The sequence below is a fragment of the Apteryx rowi genome, unplaced genomic scaffold, assembly GCF_003343035.1.
Source record: "Apteryx rowi isolate R43461 unplaced genomic scaffold, aptRow1 scaffold_640, whole genome shotgun sequence".
Lineage (NCBI taxonomy): Eukaryota > Metazoa > Chordata > Aves > Apterygiformes > Apterygidae > Apteryx > Apteryx rowi.
In genome coordinates, this window is record NW_020450917.1 from 195,432 (window position 1) to 216,010 (window position 20,579).

The 20,579-nt window shown below is 38.1% G+C and overlaps 1 protein-coding gene across 5 annotated transcripts in view; it reads left to right on the forward strand.

Annotated features, from left to right (window-relative positions):
• Positions 1-20,579, forward strand: part of TBL1X (transducin beta like 1 X-linked) — a 209,692-nt gene that overhangs the window by 158,185 nt on the left and 30,928 nt on the right. For all 5 annotated transcript variants that reach the window (XR_003256435.1, XM_026084471.1, XM_026084470.1 and 2 more), the window contains exons 5-6: positions 11,649-11,794; positions 14,531-14,780. Coding sequence is in view for 4 of the 5 variants with exons in the window: in XM_026084471.1 (XP_025940256.1) it covers positions 11,649-11,794; positions 14,531-14,780 (396 nt within the window). In the remaining variant the exon portion in view is untranslated. The remainder of the gene's footprint in view (positions 1-11,648; positions 11,795-14,530; positions 14,781-20,579) is intronic.

Below are 20,579 nucleotides of genomic sequence, written 5' to 3' on the forward strand. Positions count from 1 at the left end.
AGAGTATTTTGAATAATTGTGTATGGCACAGAGTTCTTGAGTCACAGATGTGAAAAGTGCATGTTCAAAATAATTCAGATAAAGCATAGCAGAAAATACTGGCATATACAGGTCTGCTAAATTTACTTCAAAGCTTACTGCTTCCTTGGCATAGTAGGAAGGCTGCCGCTAGGTAGAAAGGGAATATACAGCGCATGGGTTTTGCTTAAATTATTAAAATATACACCTTGAAGAATAATTCATGAGAAGAATGAGGCTCTTGTCAATAAAGGCACTTGTCCAGTGTGGCAGTAAAAATAATAGTGTGTACTGGTAATGGAGTCTGTGGATAATGATTTTTCTTTTGTTTTTTCTTCCTTTTTTTTTTCCAATTTGGCTCATTAGGATCATAGTATCGTTCAGATTGGAGGGTATCTCAGGAAGTCACAGAATCACGGAATGAATGAGGTTGGAAGGCACCTCTGGAGGTCTGTCGTCCTACCTCCCTGCTCAAAGCAGTATCGGCTAGAGCAGGTTGTTAAGGGCTGTGTCCAGTCGGGTTTTGAATATCTCCAAGGATGGAGACTCCACAACCTCCTTGGGCAACCTGTGCCAGTGTTCAGTTACCCTCACAGGAAAAAAGTTTTTTCTTATGTTTAAATAGAATTTTGTGTATTTCAATATGTGTCTATTGCCCTTTGTCTTGTCACTGAGCACCACTGAGAAGAGTCTGCCTCTGGCTCCTGTACTCCCCCCACATCAGATGTTTATACACGTTGATCAGATGCCCCCGAGCCTTCTCTTCTCCAGGCTGAAGAGTCCCAGCTCTCTCAGCCTCTCCTCATAGGTCAGGCACTCCAGTCCCTTAATCACCTTTGTGACCCTGCAAGTTGCTGGACTTGCTCCATTAGCTCCATGTCTCTCTTGTACTGGGGAGCCCAGACCTGGACACAGCACAGAGGGGAAGGATCCCCTCCCTCCACCTGCTGGCAACGCTCTGCCTAATGCAGCCCACGCTGCCACTGGCCTTCCTTGCTGCAAGGGCGCATTGCTGCCTCGTGTTCAGCTAGTCCAGCCTCTTGCTCAACACAGGGAAGCTTCAAAGGTGTTTTAAAGGACCTGTACATAAAGGTGCTTTTAAACCTGATAGTTGCTGGAATGCTCCTGAAACTGTGTACAAAACTATACTGTAACAGTAAGGATAGGAGACCTTTTACTTGCTGAGGGAAAAATACATCCTTGAAGTGACATTCTCCTGGTCAAAGATAAAACACACATTTTGGTGTTATTCTGATAACTATCTGTGGCTGCATTATTTTTGTGTACATATGTGTTATCGGTGGCTCCTGGGCCACATATGCTCTGCCCATGGTAAGGAGTAACTCTGTAGTTCATAGACTAAACTCATTGGCACTGAAACAAATATGCTTGTGTATTTGTTTAGCTTCTATTTGCACAAGTACTTTTGTGCTGGGTATTACTGGGTGCTGGACAGGTATTACTGATTAAATAAAATAATACACCATTTAAGGAAATATGTGAAAACTGGGTGTTTAAAGTCCAGGGCCTTAATCTTTTTTGTACATCAATTTTCCTGTCTGAAAATGAGGGTAGTACTATATACGGTACCTCACAACAGATGGTAGAAGGTTATATTCCTAAAATATATTGAAATCCTCTAATGAAAGGCCACTACAGGTGTGCTGGGACAATATTTAACAGTATTTTTCCATTATTTCAAAGTACTATATGTGAATATATAGATGAATATATATAGCTAAACACAGTATGAAACAGGTACTAACTATATTATTCAGAAACTGGTGTTAAGACTGAAGGCAGGAATTCTTTCACCTTTTCAGCTGTATGACAACTAGGCTTTGGGGCAATATAAAATCCGTTTTTAATTGTCATGATTTAGCCCAGATCTGGTCTGTGGGCACACAGCTTTATTTATACGATGTCTTACCCTCTTTTGGGCCAGCCTACTCAATTAAAATAAAATGACTTAAGCTTATGGGCAGTTGAATGTAAAACCAGCATTTGTGACATTTCATGGATTATTTGAAATAAATAAATGGCACAGTGCTGTTCTAATAGTGTGTTATATGTTGTTCTAATAGTGTGTTATATGTTGTAGTGACTCCTTTGGATAAGAATGCTTAAGAAATTTGACAAAAGCCATTTTGGTTTAAATAAAAATGTTTCCTAAAAGTCACCCCAGAATTAAAATTCCTATTTAATGAGAAACTGTCTGTAGTTATGTATGTTGCATATAATGTAACATAATATATATATAAACCCCTCTGCATAATGTGTATGCAGTAAGAAAAAGAGTATGCTATAAAAAGGGTATAATTCATTTTAATAAACTGCTACTCTTTTTTTGTTTAATCCCTCCCCTACTTTCTGCATCTCTTTTAGCTAGGGAAGAAGTTACTAAACGGTTCCAGAAACAGTGAGACTGACTCTGAGTTTTAATTTATACATCTTAGTTCAGGGATGAATGACTGCTGAAGAGAGACATCTATTTCTCAGTATTATTACGCACAATTTCTCACTCCATTAGTTATCATCTTTATGCTCTTTGCAAATACTAAATATATTTTTAAAAAATCAGGGTCAGCATTACAAAGCCACTAGCTTTATTGGGCTGAAGTTCCTAAACAATTTTTCTTTTAAGTTATCAAAGCCAAGTCTGGAGTTAGATCTTGGGAAGGATGAAACCATTAGGTTAAATGTAAATACTTTTACCATTCTCCTTTAAAGCTAAGCAAATTTCTAAGCCTTCTAAGGTTTCTGAGCTGACAGCACCTCTATATCTTATGAAACAATGTGTGAATCAAAACCACATTGTGCACTTTTTTCAAAGAACAGTGAATACATACTAACAGTATTTGATGGTCAGTTTTCCAAAATCCAAATTCCACAATGAGGAAGAAAAAAAAAAATTACAGCCACAGAAGTTATTCGTTTTGTCATACTTTGGTTATATTTTCAAAAGAAAGTTGTAAACTACATGAGGGCCATTTTTATATGCATTTGTATGCATAGACTTATAATTTTGTGCCCTGATATCTACTTTACGGACATATGTGTAAAGAACTGTTTTGAATTTTTTGTGGTGCAGTTCAAGAGGTCCTTTTGAAAACTTCTTTCTCTGTGTCATTTACCCCTCTTGCATAATAACAGCAATTTAAATTCCATGTAAGAAGAGCAATACTTGGTGAAGAATTTTGTAAGTTCCTGTGAAGGAAAAAAATGCACTGAGTATCTTGTTCTTTTGCCATTTTCAAAACCCTGCTTCCTTGGTATTTCCTTCTAGGTCTCTTCACAGTTTTATAAACTTGGTTATTTTAATTTTTCTTTGGCCTGAAAGTTGCCATACAGTGTTGGATCTCAGACACTGAGCAAATATGGTGATTTTAAGTTATATGAGCATAAACAATCATACCTTTGTAAGTTTATTCCATAATATAGGTTCTCTGATTTTGTTTTTGATCACTTAACATCCTGTTTTTAAAGCCTGCATAAATACAGTATTATGATATCATAGAAGTATTAATATTGGGAGGAAGAAAAGTATGTGTAGGTCAGTATGGCTTTGCTGGTAAAACCAGCAAAAGTGGTACACATTTGTCAATTTACTGCTTTTCCTTATGATTCTCCAGGTCTGGTGAAAGAAGCTGTATCTGCAACATTGCATTTTTTTTACAAATAAGTTGGCATTTAGTGCTGGGGACTTTCTGCCTGCACAGCTATGTCCGTTATAAATCCCACCTCCACAGCTGCCTAACCAGCACAGCTGTACTAGCACTTGTTTGAAGTGACCATTGGTAGAAACCGTCCTGGTGGTGAAGTTTCTCTATGCCCACTGAGCATCAGCAGTGGTGTCCTATTGCCACTGCTTGCAGATCTACACTACAACTGATAGAAAAACATGGCTTAGGGAAAAATCTGCGGTCTTTCTTATCTGAATGTGATCCTTAAAATGATGCATATCTGCTGTTTGGATGTTTGATTCCAAGAACAGGGCTAAATGATAACATCCCATCAACTTGGAAGGAAAAGAATACTTTTCTTTCTCTTGCAGTGGCCTTTGTAAGTTATTTTAAATCTTGCCCATGGTTAAATTCAAGTGCTAGTTCTGTGTTGACATTTATTTGCAAGTTGTCAGACTAATTTACAGAGAGTGAGTGAAAATGGGGATTATTTCAGACCTTATTTTTAAAAAATTTTTTGAAGTTCCTCTTTCCATTGCTCGTGTTCTGTTTTCTGTCTTTATCGTATTTCTCTTTTTGTTAATTTGCAGTGCTCAGAAAGACTTCAACAATGAATGCCAAATACTGCTCATCAAAAGATCATTTCCAAGTTGTGTTAATCTTTTCCAACATATTTTCCTGCATGAAAAAGAAAAAAACCTGCCAAAAACATTCTTTGGCACATAATAAAATAATTTTGGGTAGCAGACATTTGCTCTGAATTCTTGGCAGAAGGTGAACAGGTCAGATATCCAAGAAAAGAGGGTGTAACATTTAATATTAGTGAGTAATTGCTTCTACAAAATTTAGGGTAACAAGCACACTATATTTTTGGCAACTAACATAAGCTGCAGTTAGGGATCCTTTCTTCATGCTTCCCAGGGACTGTGAAAGAGCTTGTAATACAGGATGCATTTCCCAGGGCTCTGGAAATAATTTTAATCGTTCAGCAGTCGTAATCTTAAAACAAATGTACAGGCCCTATTGTTCAGCTGATTTTTCTAAAAATATATTTCAACTGCAGTTCTTATTTTAAATTGCTAATGTGTGTCCTTATTAAGCCCTTTATATAATTGCGAAGGTAAGTCTTCAAAAATAAGCAGACACTGCCAAAAACAGAGAGGCGCTCTAGGTTATATTACTGAGAAAGAAAAAGCTCAGCTTGGAGAAGAATCTCAGTCTGCTGTGAATAGTAAACAAGATGTGGTTTAGGATTTTTGCCCACCTATTTTTTTAACTGTTTGTAGAATATTATCACTGGCTCTAGGCACCAAACTTTTATTAATTTCAACCAAACATATTTCAGGGAAACCACTGTCCTCTTTGTGAAACCTCTGTGTATGTACACTAGGGTTCTGTGAAAATAAAATTATGTTTACATAATTACATTTAGACAAAAATTTAAGGAGAAGCAAGGACGGGAATCCATGTTATGTTCATAATTCTTGCTCACAGTGCATAATACAGATGGAGAAATACTAGATTTTAAAATGGCAACTGCAGTCAACTACAGTGAAGAACATCATTATATTCTCTTGGGTAATGGGCAACAAAACATGTAATTTACTTCAGGAACTAGCATGTATTAGGCCCAGGATCAAGAAAATACAGTTGTTCTAAGTTAGACTGTTTGCTTCTGGTTTTGCAGCCAGAAGTTGCATTCTTATGTGAACTTTCAAATACGGACTTGATGATACATGTTTCTTGCTTCTCTACGCTAGTTAATCTAGACCTTCAGAAGACTTGGTTTGGTGCTAATTGTGCTGTTTGTACATCATTAGTCCTTGGAGGAAATGATTTTGTTAATAGGCCTGTTTCACTGCTCTTTAGTGGAACTTTTTTAAACTGCAGTGGTAAGCCTCTGATTTATTTCAGATCACCACATTACACCATGCTGCCTTGCCTTGCTTCCTCCTTAGATGGCACTCCTAAGACCTGAATGTCAAACTGGGCAAGACATTTTTCCGCTAGTTGCGTCTGGTTTCCTTGGCACGCTCTGCAAGCCATTGTGCCGGGTTTGGTGGCATGGTAAGGCTGCCGACAGGAGAACATGGAGCTGTCTTGTCCTCCTGCGTGTGATTTTCTTTTGCCTCGTTATTCTGTGGAATGTTTCTACTTGATGGGCTAAATCGCCCATGAGTTTTGCACATATACCCATTTATGGTTATAAAATGGCTTTACTTCACCCTCTGATGCCCATCTTTTTTCCCCTGCAGCCTGTACAACTCTAGTCAGCTCCTATATGCATTCCATTCTTGCATGAATTTTACATCACTAAAAGTTGCAATAGATACTAGGCACTACTTAAGAAAACAGACAATCATGCACTCAAAAAAATGAGATTGCCAGCAGGTCACATTGTAGCAGTTGCAGGTTGGTTCTATTGAGCCAGAATTTTTAATCATTTGTACAACCTTGGTCATTTTCCTATCTTGTACCTACCAAATACTTTCTAAGAGAACAGTGTGTTACTTCAGAGATGAAGACTGGAAGAACTACTGTTGGGAAATTACATAAAGACAATGCAGTATCAGAGAAATCAATGAAATAAATAAGAAACGTTGATTATTTTACACTGCACGTAGAGATGGTTAAATTATTAGAAAGAAAGAAGAGGTCATCAGATAGTTTATGTCTTCTCTCTATCTCTTTCCCTGTCTCTCTCTGTCAGCATCGCTAGTTTAGTGATTAAAAGATATGACACAGACCACCATACAAAATTTACTTCTTTTGGGGACAGAGGGCCATGCTTGACATGAGTGATACAAAGATTTGTAAGAATGGTTTGTTACTTGCACTCAGTTTTTGGATAGAGGCTGCTCATCATACAAATACCTGAGATGTGTGGGAAAGACAATTTGACATTTATAATTCCTTATTCTCTGTCTCCTTCAGCAGTAACAAATGTTTCAGTGAAGACACATGCAGTATGAATAATTAAACTGAATAGTTTGCAAATAACCTAGAGGCAAAATCTTTTTTTAATAAACGGCTTGAAAAGGCTGTTAAGTAAATTTACCAGAAAAACAACAAATTCCAGGTAATTCACAGATAGAAGACTAAAGCAGTACTCAATAGATAGCTTAACTATTGATAACCAGGGACTCCAGAGTAACTGGCTAAGACTGTTATACTTCAGAAGTCATTGCTACCAGAGTCCTTTTTGTGTAGTTCTGTTCACCTGGACATTTGCAGCAGAAGGTGCTGTAGCTGTTACTGTTTAAGAGTGCAGTTTAAACAAGACTGCTTTTTACAGTGCTGAAGGAATCAGAAAGTGGAAGGAGCACTTAGTGAATGGCAGGTCGTTGGATCTACGAGCGCCAGATGAACTTGCGCAGGGTTACTCAGCAGCACCCCATTTGCGTGCTTATAAGGAACAATTCTTAACCTTCCGAGCAGGTGAGACGCATCTCTGGTGACGGCAAGGAATTCTCAGGGCTACGTGGCAGTGCAGTTCTCTTTCCTTATGCCTATGTTTGGTATGCATTGGTGCTATGAGCCAGGTTTATTACAGACAATTAAAATTACATAGCCCACAGGTCAAATGAGCACACAAAGAACAAAATTATGCTTGTTAAAACAAAAACTAGTCACTTTGTAATCAATGACAAACACTGTTTTAAGGGAGGCCCATTTTTAACTGAAAAAGGAGCAGTCAAGGGAAAAGAAAAATCCCAGACATCTCTATTTCTGCAGTTACAGCAAAATGTACCAGTGAGGTTTTGTGAAACAGCCCTACATATGCATTTTTGGCACTGCCTAGGGCAAGAATTCCCAAATGGTTGTATATGTATTGCTGATAGTATGTACAGACACCTCGAAGTGGGAAATGATACAGCACAGAACCGGGACCTGTTATCACAGTCAGTGGTAAAAAAGTGTGGGAATCTCTAAACAAGGAATTTCTCTTAGTTTTCAACTCAAAACACTTGCATAACAATTTCTGGAGTGGGGGGTGAGAATTCATTTACGTTGTTTCCTCTGCATTCATTCTATGTCCTCTATTTTATGTTCTATAAAATCTTTCAAGACCCAACTATTCCACAATTCATAGATCATGTTTAAAGGTAACATCATTGGAAGTCTGCAGTTAATCCACTGTTGATTTGGATATTTTTTCAGGTATAATACTGTATAAATAATATTTACACATTGTACAGAGTTGATGGTTTATGTTTCTCATCTTTTCACTAGAGTGAGTCAGGAAAAACCTGGAAGCCATTCTTTTAATTCTGCCAGAAGATGGCACTTCAGGCAAAAAAAATGCACAGGTTTGTCACTGCAGCAGTGACTGTCCAGTTCGCTGGTGCAAAACCAGTTAATTGTGTGGCCATGGTCTTCCCCGTCAGCCCTTTGTGTTTATGTCTTTAGCTTTAAAAGCTTATAGTCTCATTTCATGTGTCTTTGGAGGATTTACTACATTAAGATTTCATTTACTGATGCTACCTGAATATAAATTAATGCTTTATAGAGTTATTATTACAATTACTAAAATGACAGGATTTATGGGAAATAAGGCATATGGAGATGGATTTGCAACTTTTTTCTTTCTTTTTTTTTCACTGCTATTACAGCATTTCTAGCTTTGGTCTATTGGAATTTCATATCATCTCTATCACATCATGTCTTTAAGATTCCCATTTGCAGAGCACATTCTGTCTCTGTTCTCTCTCTCCCTAACTGCCTTGACAGCCTGCATAGAGTCACTGGAGGGGGTGGTGTGCTGGTTTCTTGGCTTTGTGTTCCCTAATGTGGTTTCATGAACTTCAGAAGGAGAGCCAAGTTAACATTTGTAACACAAGCATTTAAATAGCTAACATTTAAAAAACTTGCCTTTGTTTAATAGAAATCACCTTTTTGTAAGACTGAACTGTAAAGAGCTACACATTTGCTATGTAATGCGGTGCACTCACACACAGAACCCCAGAGAAAACTGATGACATCTGGTAACTATAAAAGCAAAGCTCAAGTGATTTTTCAGTGTTATCAGAAACCTGACGTGGGTAGAGCTTCAATCAGGATTTTCTTAATTGTATGCGTCATCTTTAAAATTTTCATATAGGTCTTATAAAAACATTGCTATAGTTGTGTAAGAAACCAGGAGATAAGTAGCTATTGGTTACCTGAGTTGCTTTTTCTTTAATTACATTTGTATGTCAGGATTTTTCCAAGAGGGGTGAGGACCACAGTGTCTAGCAGCACCCACTTGAACAGTTTCACTCTGTTGATTTTCAGCATTTGGATTTTTTCAGATAAGTTTTTAGGAAAGTTGTCTTGAATGCTGGAGACATGTGAATATTGCTGTTCCGTGACACTGGAGCTGGGAGTGTTGTGTTTTGTCATCTGACAGGTGCTTTTGTAATGGTTCCTTAGCATCGAGAGAACCTGTATAATAAAAATATTCATTACAATAATACAACCGGGTTTTTATGCTGAGAATGTCCTTTGCTCACATGCAGTCAGGTGAGCTGTGTTACTCTTTGAGGATGTGGCAACTCAGTACAGGATAGTGAGGTTAGCTGTATGTGACATTAATCTGGCAAAGCCATCACTTGAAATTTGCCAGCAGCCAACTAAAAAGTCAGCAAGATACCAAATACAGTAATGACAAATACAAAGTCATAGCTAAACCTACTGTACATCCACAGTAATGATTTTCTCACCTTCTTTATAGTTGTTTGTTGGTTGCCATTTTTATGCCATCCATCTTCTGATTGAATCCGGGACTATTTTGCAAAATACTGAGCTGCCAACTAGCATAATAGCTGCTGCCTGTTATAGTAGTGAACTTCACTGCTTCTGGATGACAGCTTAATCACCTGATTCCTCTCCATTTTAAAGTAGATTGGCTGATTTATCCATCATACATTTTAAAGTCTATTCCTTTTCAAGAAGGTATTATTATTGTTAATATTATTAATTATGATTATACTACACATAAATGGAAATTAAGGGGGATCTGATTCTGTAATTCTGATTGCATGCCATATGTTTAGAGAGAGAGAGAGAGATTTCAGTGTTGAGTGATCAGGCCATGGACCTCTGACTCAGGCTGCATATGCTCAGTGCTTGCTTTCTTTCTCTTTGTGGAACCCAATAACGTGCTTAAATATCCTACAAAACAAATAACAAGGGAAAAACACTGCCCTGCAGATCTTACAGTCTGTTTTGGATGCAGCAGGAGGTGAGGCAGCTCATAAACTAGAGCAGGACATAAAGAGCAAGATAGGGTAAGAAGGGACCAGGGACTAGATAAATGATACTGCATAGTTTTTCAGGTGTTTTTTCCTGTGCTTTATTTTCATACCTTGCAATCTTTTGTAATTATGCTCATAGCTGGACCAGACGCTTTTGAGTGGCACCCTAAAAAACTGGGGGAGAGTCAGGAAGAGTAAGTAGGGCAGGTATAGGAGAGGATAGAGGGTATTATCAGGAAGAGTAGAAAACATTGGTGAAAGAAAATGTGTAGGGGGAGAGAATCACAGAGGAATGAATACCTCAGTTTTCAAATACGAGGCGTTCTGTTTCTTAGATTGTTTTTACTATCTATTTATCTATAATCTTGCATGAGAGTTCTTTGCAATTGAACCACTTGCAAAAAGAATCTTAAAAATATTTGAGTGAGAGAGTGAGAAAGCATTACTCCTAAAGTTGTGGAATAAGCCCAAAATCCTGTCCTACAGCCCACACACAATTGGACATTGCATTGATATGGGGGAAATCCCTCAACGGACAAAGCTATAAATGAAACTACTGTTGACAACGGGAAGAGGCATAGCTATATTTAACGGAAGTATTTTCATTTGAGAGCTGCTTTCTTTTTTTTCTTTTTTTTTTTTCTTGTCTAGTTGGTGGAGACTGCTAGGGCTCTTCCTGTTTGAGACAGTGCATGGGTGGTTTCCCCAAGGCTTTTAATGTTAGATTAATGCTCTGGAGACAGTGTGGTGATAAATGGGTTCCTACAGTTATATCTACATCCTGTTCTCCCTTCCCCCTCCTGCGTATGCCTGTACATACAGTCAGTCTGCAGTGCTTGCCTTGATATCAAGCAACAGCTCAGAGCAGCTTCACCCAGCATTTAAGACACATCTCTCTCTTTAAAATATATCCGCAAAAAATCTTCAATTTAGGATGCTGTCGGCTTCATTACCAGCTATTTCTAGGACAATGACAAAAATGAAATAGAGAAGAGAAAAACTTATGATTAAAAGAAGGGTCTATGAATTGGCTTGTCATCTGCTGTGTGACACATTCCAATTAATTATGTTGGCTGCTACTGTTCACTTTCAGAAAATAGGTTTATGGGAGTGGCCTTTGTTGTTGTTGTTTCATGTTTTAATGGCGATGCTCCGCATGTCATATTACACTCAGCAATAAATGTGGTGAGCAGAGGATTTGAAATCTCTTCCCTTCAATGAGAGAATGGCACGCCTGTGTGAGCTGCATCTCTGCTTTGGTTTCATGCAACTTGTGCATTGATGGGGATTTAAGTATTTGGCTTCAGAAAACACTGATACTAAACCGTAGAAAGGAAAGTGAAGATTTGAGTCATTTTTACTATTAACTGGACTTGCCCTTGGGGTGATTCGTATTTTTTCCTGTGTGGGTTTTTTKTTTTTTTTTTTTTTTAGCAGTAGATTTCTTTGGTGATGCCTCCCCGTGTGCATTTCCACTGCTGTATGACTTCCCTGGGATGGAATGTGCCTGGGGAGGGGGAGGGCTGCAGCAGTGGAGGAGCCCTTGGGATGGCTCCCTTTAACCTTCTGGGTTCCCTGTAACCAGCTTGCCTTCCTCCGTTCACGCTCTGGCGTCTTGCAGGTCTTGCAGCCAGCTTATTTTTAGATTGCGAAGGTGCATGTCAGTGATGCGTTTCGCTTTCGCGTCATGGCTTCCTCTGCCTGCTTTCAGGTTTCTCCCACTCGGCCTTCACGTTCGGTATCGAGAGCCACATCAGCCAGTCCAACATCAATGGAACACTAGTGCCACCTGCCGCACTCATCTCCATCCTCCAGAAGGGGCTCCAGTATGTGGAGGCTGAGATCAGCATCAACGAAGTAAGTCCCCCCGCCGCCACCAGCACACCCCACCTCGCGCAGTGTCACTTTGGGGGCTGACCTTAACAGCCCAAATAATCCTGAGTTTCTGCTGGCTTGGTTCCATTTTGTTCCTCATCTCTATTTTGCCCCACTTTAACAGAGTGCTGAAAAGCTCTGGATATATATATATTTCAATTTTCAGCCATGGGTTTGAGGGCTTCTTTGTATCGCTTAAATGGATTTTATCGTGCTCCCACTAACAAAGTCAACAAATCACAAGTGTACAGATTCTTGCAGCAAACAAGAAAATGTACGTATGTGTGTTTATAGTGTTGTGTTTTCAAGGTCACAGCAGGATTCAACAGGAAAAGCCTGCAGTGTGGGTTAAAACTTCAGCCCTTGTCTCTGTTAGAAGCCAGTACTGCATGCAAGCCATGATAAGCCTGATCAAAAGTCCACAGAAGTCACTGGAGAGATTCTTTTTGATTTTGGTGGCTTTGGCTCAGACCGTATAAAGACCAAGCATCGTCCCATCATGTACATGGTGAAGGGATTGTGGGTAAATTTTAATCCTGGCTGGGCCACTGGTTGTCTGTATGGATTGTGTAAGCGGCCAGCAAAGTGCCTCTGCTCTCATATTGAACTGCTTGGGGAAACAAAGGGAGTATGTAGGAAAAGCCAGTATTTTTGCCCTGCTGACCTTAAAAGCATGATGCTTCAAGGGGGAGTGAAGCAGGACAGATAAGCAAGTGCTGCATTGCAAAACATTTGCTATAGATGTTTGTAATTGTCAGAGATCTGTAATAAATAATAATCCATGAAAACCTATTGCTTTTTCCTCTATAGCTGAATGTAGTATGTGAAAAACATGGGTGAGAATAAAGGAATGTAAAAAAGAGAAAAGTTTTTGTTTGTAATGTGTGATTTGGAAACTCATTTGGATTTATCAGTAACATTCCATATAGTTTTCCTTTTAAGACTTGATATCATGTTTAAGGGTTGTGTATATGTTATTTTTTAACTGGAACAATGACATTTGACATTCATGCCAAGCTGCGCTTTGATGCAGTTGTAATAACAAACCACTGTTAGGAATCTGTCTCAATTTGCTGCTACTTAACATTTTGCCCTATGCTTGAAATTGGATCTACAGAGTTAGACACTTCCACCCATGAACAACAAGTTCAGGTTGTATGAAAGCTGTATGGATCTACTCCTATGAATCCCCCTTGGGGATTCAGAATTGGCCTCAATTGGGAGAATGATCTAGAAATATGTGTGTCGGCACTGTTAACCTTTATGGTGCTCTCATAGTGGTTTGATTCTGTTCAAATACATACTTGTTAAGCACGTTTCAGCAAAATAAGTCATTTGTTTTGAAGTCCAGTCCCCAATAGTGGCTACATATATGCTTCTGTTTCTGCATGTCACTTAAGTGTAATCAATGGGTCTCCAAACTCATGTTTATAAAATGGAAGTATTGTTTATGACTCATGGAAAGACAGTCATGGAAATGTTCTAGTGAGCAGTTTTACAGTTAAAAATTTAAGATGCCAAAAATCCATTGGCAAACATTTTTTTCATTGTGTAAAAAGGATTTGAGCCAGTATTCAAATAAATGTGTGTAGAGACATTTACATTAAAAATGTTGAGGGAAAGAGTGCCTATATTTGTCTTTTCTAATGATTCTTTCCTCTTTTATCTTCCCCATGAGGAAAGAAGTATGTATTATCTTAATATTGTCATTGTAAGGGATAATTCAATGAATAGTCCAACAGAAGCATACTAGTCAGTCAAATTACTATTTTTCCATATTAGTTATTGTTATCCATTAAAAATGATACTGTTTCCCAGATGCTTCATCTATCCATATTCTAACTCATATTCCTAAAACCCCAAACTTTCACTGCTGGGTCTTGTTTATTTCAAATAATTAAATGGAGTTTGAAAGAGATCATAAAAATGGCATTTTATTGAGACTACAAAACCTTTACCCCATATTTAAGATAATGGGAAAGTTAAAGTGAGGCTAAGTTAAGTAGATAAAGCAGTTGTTGGCCTGAGTCTGTATTAAGTCTTAAAAAATAACCCTTAAAAGTTAATTCAATTGATTGTTAACCCTGAAGCCTATTTAATGAAAATCTACATGCAAGTCCTAACTATTTGTCTATGAAACTGAAAAAACAAAAACAAAAAAGGGAAGAATAATAGTACAGCAGTCCTGTAAAATCAGCTACAACTGGTGGTGCTGAACTGGTGAATGCAGTATCACAAACCATTGAATTTCTGCATACGTCTTGTTTTGTCTGAGGTTCATTATTCATCTACCACTTCCATTCAAATGTCACTGCTCATGCAGCAAGAGAAACAATTCAACCAAAGTCTATTTCTCAGTTTTAGCCATGACTCATTATTTCAAAATACAAAATAAAGAGAAACTTTCTGTCATCATTCAGACAATTTGATTTTCATAACATAATTTTTTTGCATCTGTAAATAGCTTCTATACCTGACTTATAAAAAATTGCAATAAATTATCTGTTCACAGAACAGATTTCTAAGTTGAACATGAACACCACCATAGTGGATGTGAGAAAGAGATGGACCACAGAAGTGTGGCACTATAGGTTAAGTCAGGGTGCAGTATCTTCACACAAGCTAGTTTAGTTTCTCTTTAGGGTTACCTCTTTGCATTCCTTGTCTGTAGTGAAGATCCTGAACCTGCAATTTTACTGCTGCTCATTTTCCCTGCAGGATGGTACAGTATTTGACGGCAGGCCAATAGAATCACTGTCTCTGATAGACGCGGTGATGCCTGATGTTGTACAGACCCGGCAGCAAGCGTTCAGAGAGAAACTAGCTCAGCAACAAGCCAGTGCAGCAGCAGCGGCAGCAGCAACGGCAGCAACAGTGGGAGCAACAACGACTGCTGTTTCCCAGCAGAACACACCAAAGAACGGAGAAGCCACTGTGAACGGAGAGGAGAATGGGGCACATGCAATAAGTAAGCCGACATGTGCAGCTGCTTTCCGTTACCGGGGTAGATTTGGGTTGGAATAATACTCTTGTAGTTAGTCGCCATCGATAACGTGACAGGACTCAGAGGAGTTATTCCAGGAGGGAGGTGTATTTTTGGAAGGCTACTGAGTGAACATCACATTTCCTGTCACAGTGCTCTGTTTTACTGGTGCCTTCTCAGAATCCAAAAACTTCAGCTATCTTCAAAACTGTGAGTTGAAGCTGGTGTCATGAAGTGGATCTGTATGCTGTTTCCTTTGAGCAGGCTACCCAAACTTCATCAATATTATAAGCTTTATAAGTGCTTTTAGACAATTGATAAAAAATTTTTAGACAATTGATAAAAATTAGGACAAACTGTAGCTACAGTTGATCATTTTGGCCAGACTGATGATTAAATTAATAGAAACTGGGAAGGAGATGGGCTGAGAGGTTGGGATTTACAAGCCATATATGTATTGGTAAATAAAACATCACCAGAGCATAGCTTTGAACACTATCCTGTGACAGCCATAGCCTTATTAGCATGGTTCTTGGCACAGTTTGGCCTGTACACACTAGCCATCTTAGTACAGTATGGTCAAGCACAAAATAGAGGATTGCATGGGCCAGGAACTATTCCCAGCAGACAGTTTGGATGCAGCCAGCTTGTATTAAAGGCATAGAGGACAGTATTCCTAACCTGTTTTATTTAAGAGTATCTGCTTAGTCATACGGACCACTGCAAATATCTAAGTAAGTGCTAGCTTCCCTAGACTTCCCTAGTCTTTGGGAAAAGTCAGAGTCCTCAAGAGCTCTGAATTCACCTCTGTTTATTGATGACAGACGGAGACTAAGCTAGACATGGTTAGACATATAAAACAAGGACTGCACATACCAGCATGTGTAACTAAATCTTGATGGCTGTGTTGACATTGTGGGGCAGATATGATTAATGGTTCTGGTTTCTGTGTGCAAACCATGCTAGGGCACTGGCTGCCCTCTGAAATGAGAATTTAATCCCTGATTTCCCTCAAAAAAAATCCAGAAGAACATGCTTGGCAGGTTTTGTGGGAAGCTCCAGTAGCTCTTTGGCTTAGACAAGCAGGAGGTCAGGGCTGTAGTCATGCAATGGACCGTATTTGTTCTGCAGCATAGATACCTTTATCAGTCTCCATCTTCTCTTTGATCTTAACAGATTCCAATATGAGTCAGTCAGAAAAATGTTTTCAAAACAGGTTTTTCTTTGGAGAACTCCAGTTTGACAGGATAGTTTTCCCCTCAAAAACTGCAGTGATTTAAGTTACACTTTTCTTTTGAGAAAACAATTGTAAAAAAGTTCTGAAAAATTCCAAAATATTATCTCTTTCTAGACTGTGAAATGTTAATGTTTTACTTCAAAATGATCCTTTGCTTTGAAATTGAACTTATTTCATATATAAAGGGTACAAACAGATATGAAAATACTTTCAAATGTATCAAACTGTGCCATTTTGTTTGTTGACCATTTCCTTCAGCTCATTTGTGAAAATCTTTGGGGAATTTCTTCCTGTCTCAGGACAAAAAATAAATTCTGAAGGTAGAAAACTGATTAGCAGATCATCACTAGTACAGATCCTCTCAGACTTGCTTCTCCTTGATCTGAAGAAACACACGTGCTATTGTATTTTAAAAAAAGGAAAGCCTTGCAGGTCACTTCAGATGTATCTCCACATTCTACACCTTGATCTCTCAGGTTTGCTATTTGCACCTTTGAAAGAAAGTAATTCCCACAGTGATTTTTAATAGAAGGATTTTCATGAACAGTTACAGGCCTTTCTTGGAATATTTATGAGGAAGTCCTGTATGACTTAATGTATCATCCAGTAGTTTTGCCTGGAGTAGGATGCCAGTACCTGACATTGTGTTGTCCTGTAAAATTTCACCAAGGTAGGATTCATATCAGCCAATGAGGTATTCCACCAGACAGCAAATTTCAAGGCATAACTGTGGATACGCAGCCTGCCAGACAGATAAGTTAACAGAGCAGTGGTAGTGGGAAGACAGAAGGTCCTCGGGGAGTAGTTGGCCAGCTGGCATGTACTGTTGGCAGCTCCTGTTGTGCCAGTTGCTCATCATGGGTGAAGAGGTGAAGTCTGCAGTTTAAGGAGAAGCAGGCTTTGGAGAGAAGCTGCTGAGAAATGGAAGGGCAGCGACTCTCTGATGTGTGTGTCACCTTGGGATAACTGTAACCTTTCTGCCTGGGTCCTTCAGAGTGTATCAGCAAGGTGGTGTAGCACAGCTGAAGGTTGAGGAATATACGTGGAAGATGCACACAGAATTGCAAAACTGGCATTCCCACCCTTGAACAGACCTGTTTAAACAACAAACTTAAGAGATCTTCCTCAGTAATTATCAGCAACCACTAGAAATAAAGACTCTAGCAAATCTAGCTGGTAATTTATTGCATGGGTCTGATTAACTTTCTTACACTTTTATTTCTCTCTTTTATGGTAAAGATAGAAAAATATAGTTACCTTGGTTAAATAATAAAAGAGTCATACCTTTCCTTTTCATTACTTGCGTAGGGTAAAATGTACATCCAGTCTTACTTCTCCCTTATCACTGTGTTCAGAGAGTCTGTTTAGTCTAGGATAGAATAAGACAAAAGGTCTGGCAAAAGTTTAGGTTAGGACAAAAAGTTTAGGATAGGATAGGATAAAAGTTTAGGATAGGACATAAGATGGGTAAGGTGAAAGCTGGGACACCTACTGGGGGTAAAGGGCTGCTGATATGAAAGATGTGAGAAACTTCCCAAACCGTCATTTCCACTACTGTCAGGTTCCACAGAACTGGTATATAGCAGGGTGGTTTTAAATAGTGTCTTAGTCCTTAATCATAACCTGGAAGTCACCCATATGTCAACCTGTCAAAAAAAAAAGTAATAATAATAATAAGGAAAAGAACAGAGAAGAAGATGTCTTTGGGAAGTTATCTAGTTTGCATTTATTCTGATAGGGAGTTCTCCTGCACACTGTAAGTCTTCAAAAAAAAATGTTAATGTATTTAATATAATAAGATAGAATATATTTTTATATGTACTGTATATAATATAATTAATATTCTATGATAGAAAGCATGATTTGATCTAAGAAAGGGAGAAAGAAAAAAAATCTAAGCATAGTAACAGTTTGAGACGCAGGTTTTAAAAAATAAAAATAAAAATAAACTTGCTACCTTCTGTTGCTGTTTCCTGGTAGTGTTTTTGGCTTTAAGTCAGCTTAAAAATTAATAATAAAAAAAATCACCATGTAGAAATGGAGCCAAACTTTGGATTGTTTTCCAACTCAAATTTAGTGTCATTTGTTTCATTATATTTGTCAAGATTTGCTTGAGCTTATGAAAAATAGAACTCTGAACAAAAAAAAACTGAGCCCAGTTCTTTTATTATAATTGTGGCCATAAAGAACAGCTTCAGTGAATGGCCTGTCAAAGATTTAAGTAAAAAAACACATTTCCTGAGAAAACTCAGGTTTAGATCTTAAAATAACTTTTTTTTTAATCTGGTGGAAAAATAAAGAAATAGTTAAAATCACTCACTGGTATTTTAAAACTGTATTTAAAAAAAAAAAAAACTTCATCATAAAAGTTTGGAGGAATGTAACTTTTAATTTCCAGTGGTTTTATGTTTTTAATATGTTCGAGGGAAAAAATTAGAAGAACATAGTGTATTTTTAACCAGAAGGTCCCTGGCCTTTAGAAAATGGTTTGTATTAACATTTCAGCACAGTCCTCCAATATGTGACCTGCTGACTATGATTTTGACCTATGAAAACCTGTTGCATTTGGTAGAACTATCGTCTTTTTCAAGGATCCTTTGTGCAAATGAGGTCTTAACCAAGAACTTTCTGATCTGAAGATTCTAAAAAAAAAAAAAAGCCTATTCCTAATGATTACTGTAGCTGGGGACTTCTAATTCCCTGTACATCTATAGTATCTGCAGCCATAGGAAAGCAGAATTTTTAGATAAGAAAGAGCTCAAACCAGCTCACACTGTACAAGGAGCTCAGCACTCATTGCTAGGGTTCATCTTGTACTCTAGGGTTTCTGCAATTTTTTGTTGTTAAAGTAACCAAATCTTTTTTATATTGCTAGTGTCTATCTGAATCTGCAAAGAGCCTGAAGCGATATTGCAGAAGTAGGAACTGTACCATTTGTTCAATGGGGCATTTTAAATTTTGTGCTTAGCAGTAACAGTCTAAATATGAATGTTACTGACTATTTAATTACTGATGAAAACAGGAAGAAAATACACATGATATGAAGATTTGCAAACAGTTTCTGAAAGACTCCACATTTTTCCCTCCCTCTTATTTTGCACAGTTGGAGCTGTAGTGTCAAAATGAGTAGTGAAAAATAATAGAAAATATTCCTGGAGGTGTTTGATCACTCCCAAAGGCAAATCAGTCTTGCATACGCCAATGCAGATATCAGCTGATCAAGGTTTCTTTTTCATAGCAAGACCATTTTTCTTTACAGCAATTAAGAACATTGAAAGTGTGTATTTACGTTCTTCCATCTGGCCACGTACAAAGGAAAAATTTCTAAGTATCGGATGGCCTTGCTCTGATAGCACCTCATAACTCAGGGACCTTGGAGTAATGCTGTTTACAAGCCTTCATTTGATTTTACTCAAGAGTGAAAAGCAGCTCTGCCTTTAGAGCCAGGCAGGTGACACTAGGATCATATTTGGTAAGAGCAGCATCTCATTTAAATTTTTCAAATTAAAGTACTTGAAAGATATTACCTCTTGATTTGCCCCCGGTTTCCAACTCACACTGTGAATAGGACACAGATGAATGCATAATCATTACTATGCTGCTGTTTTTCTCATCAAAGTATGCTTTAAACCGGGTGATTTTCTGCTGCGGTGAGAAACAGAAGATCATGAGTTGTGGGCTCCTGTCTTCTGGTTGGTTTTGATAGTGCTTTGCTCTTCATTGCCCTGATTACCCAGAATATCATAACAGAGTTCCCAGTTGCTAATGTCAGGCTAAATCTCGAGCATTAATACATCCTGACAGTATTAATTTTAGTAGTTACACACATAGGGAATTATCAAGGGCAATGATTTACATATGGACTTAGCAGAGGTGTAGGTTTTGCAAGCAGGCATTTGTAATATGTTTATTTTTATGCAACAATTCCATAGATAGTAAGTGTAGTTAAAAATATAGATATTTTGAATGAGGAATGTGAACTGTGAAACTACTGTTATCTGTTTCCTAATTTTAATACTCAAAACAATGCCATATAACTCACTGAATGACATGTGAATCTATGGCATAGCTAGGGCACAGACAGAACACTCCATAATTAATAAGGTACCCAACAAAATGTGCTGTTAGAAGTGCTATTTATGCGACTCAGCAAAAATTAGACTGAGCAAATCAGGGTAGTTGAAAGCATGGGCAAGGGTAGAAATCTGGAGATTTTCCTTCCAATGGCAATTGTGTACCATCACAGTCTGTTTTGCCAAGCAATGGGCAATAGCTCAACTGAGCATGAGTATCGGGACAGATGGCTGATTTTAAATACCATAAACACGTGGCAATAAAGGAGCATAATTACTTCACTTGTGAACCTATGGATCTCCATATGTGATTAAAGAATGACTAACTAAAAGACTTAACCCAGAATAAGGACTTGGACTTTGATCAATCAGAGCAGATCAGCTGGCCAAGAAATCGATTAAATAACCAGAGGCTGCCTCTCTGACAGCCTGCCACGTACCTGCTCTTGGATGTGCTTTCTGTGAAATGGGCTA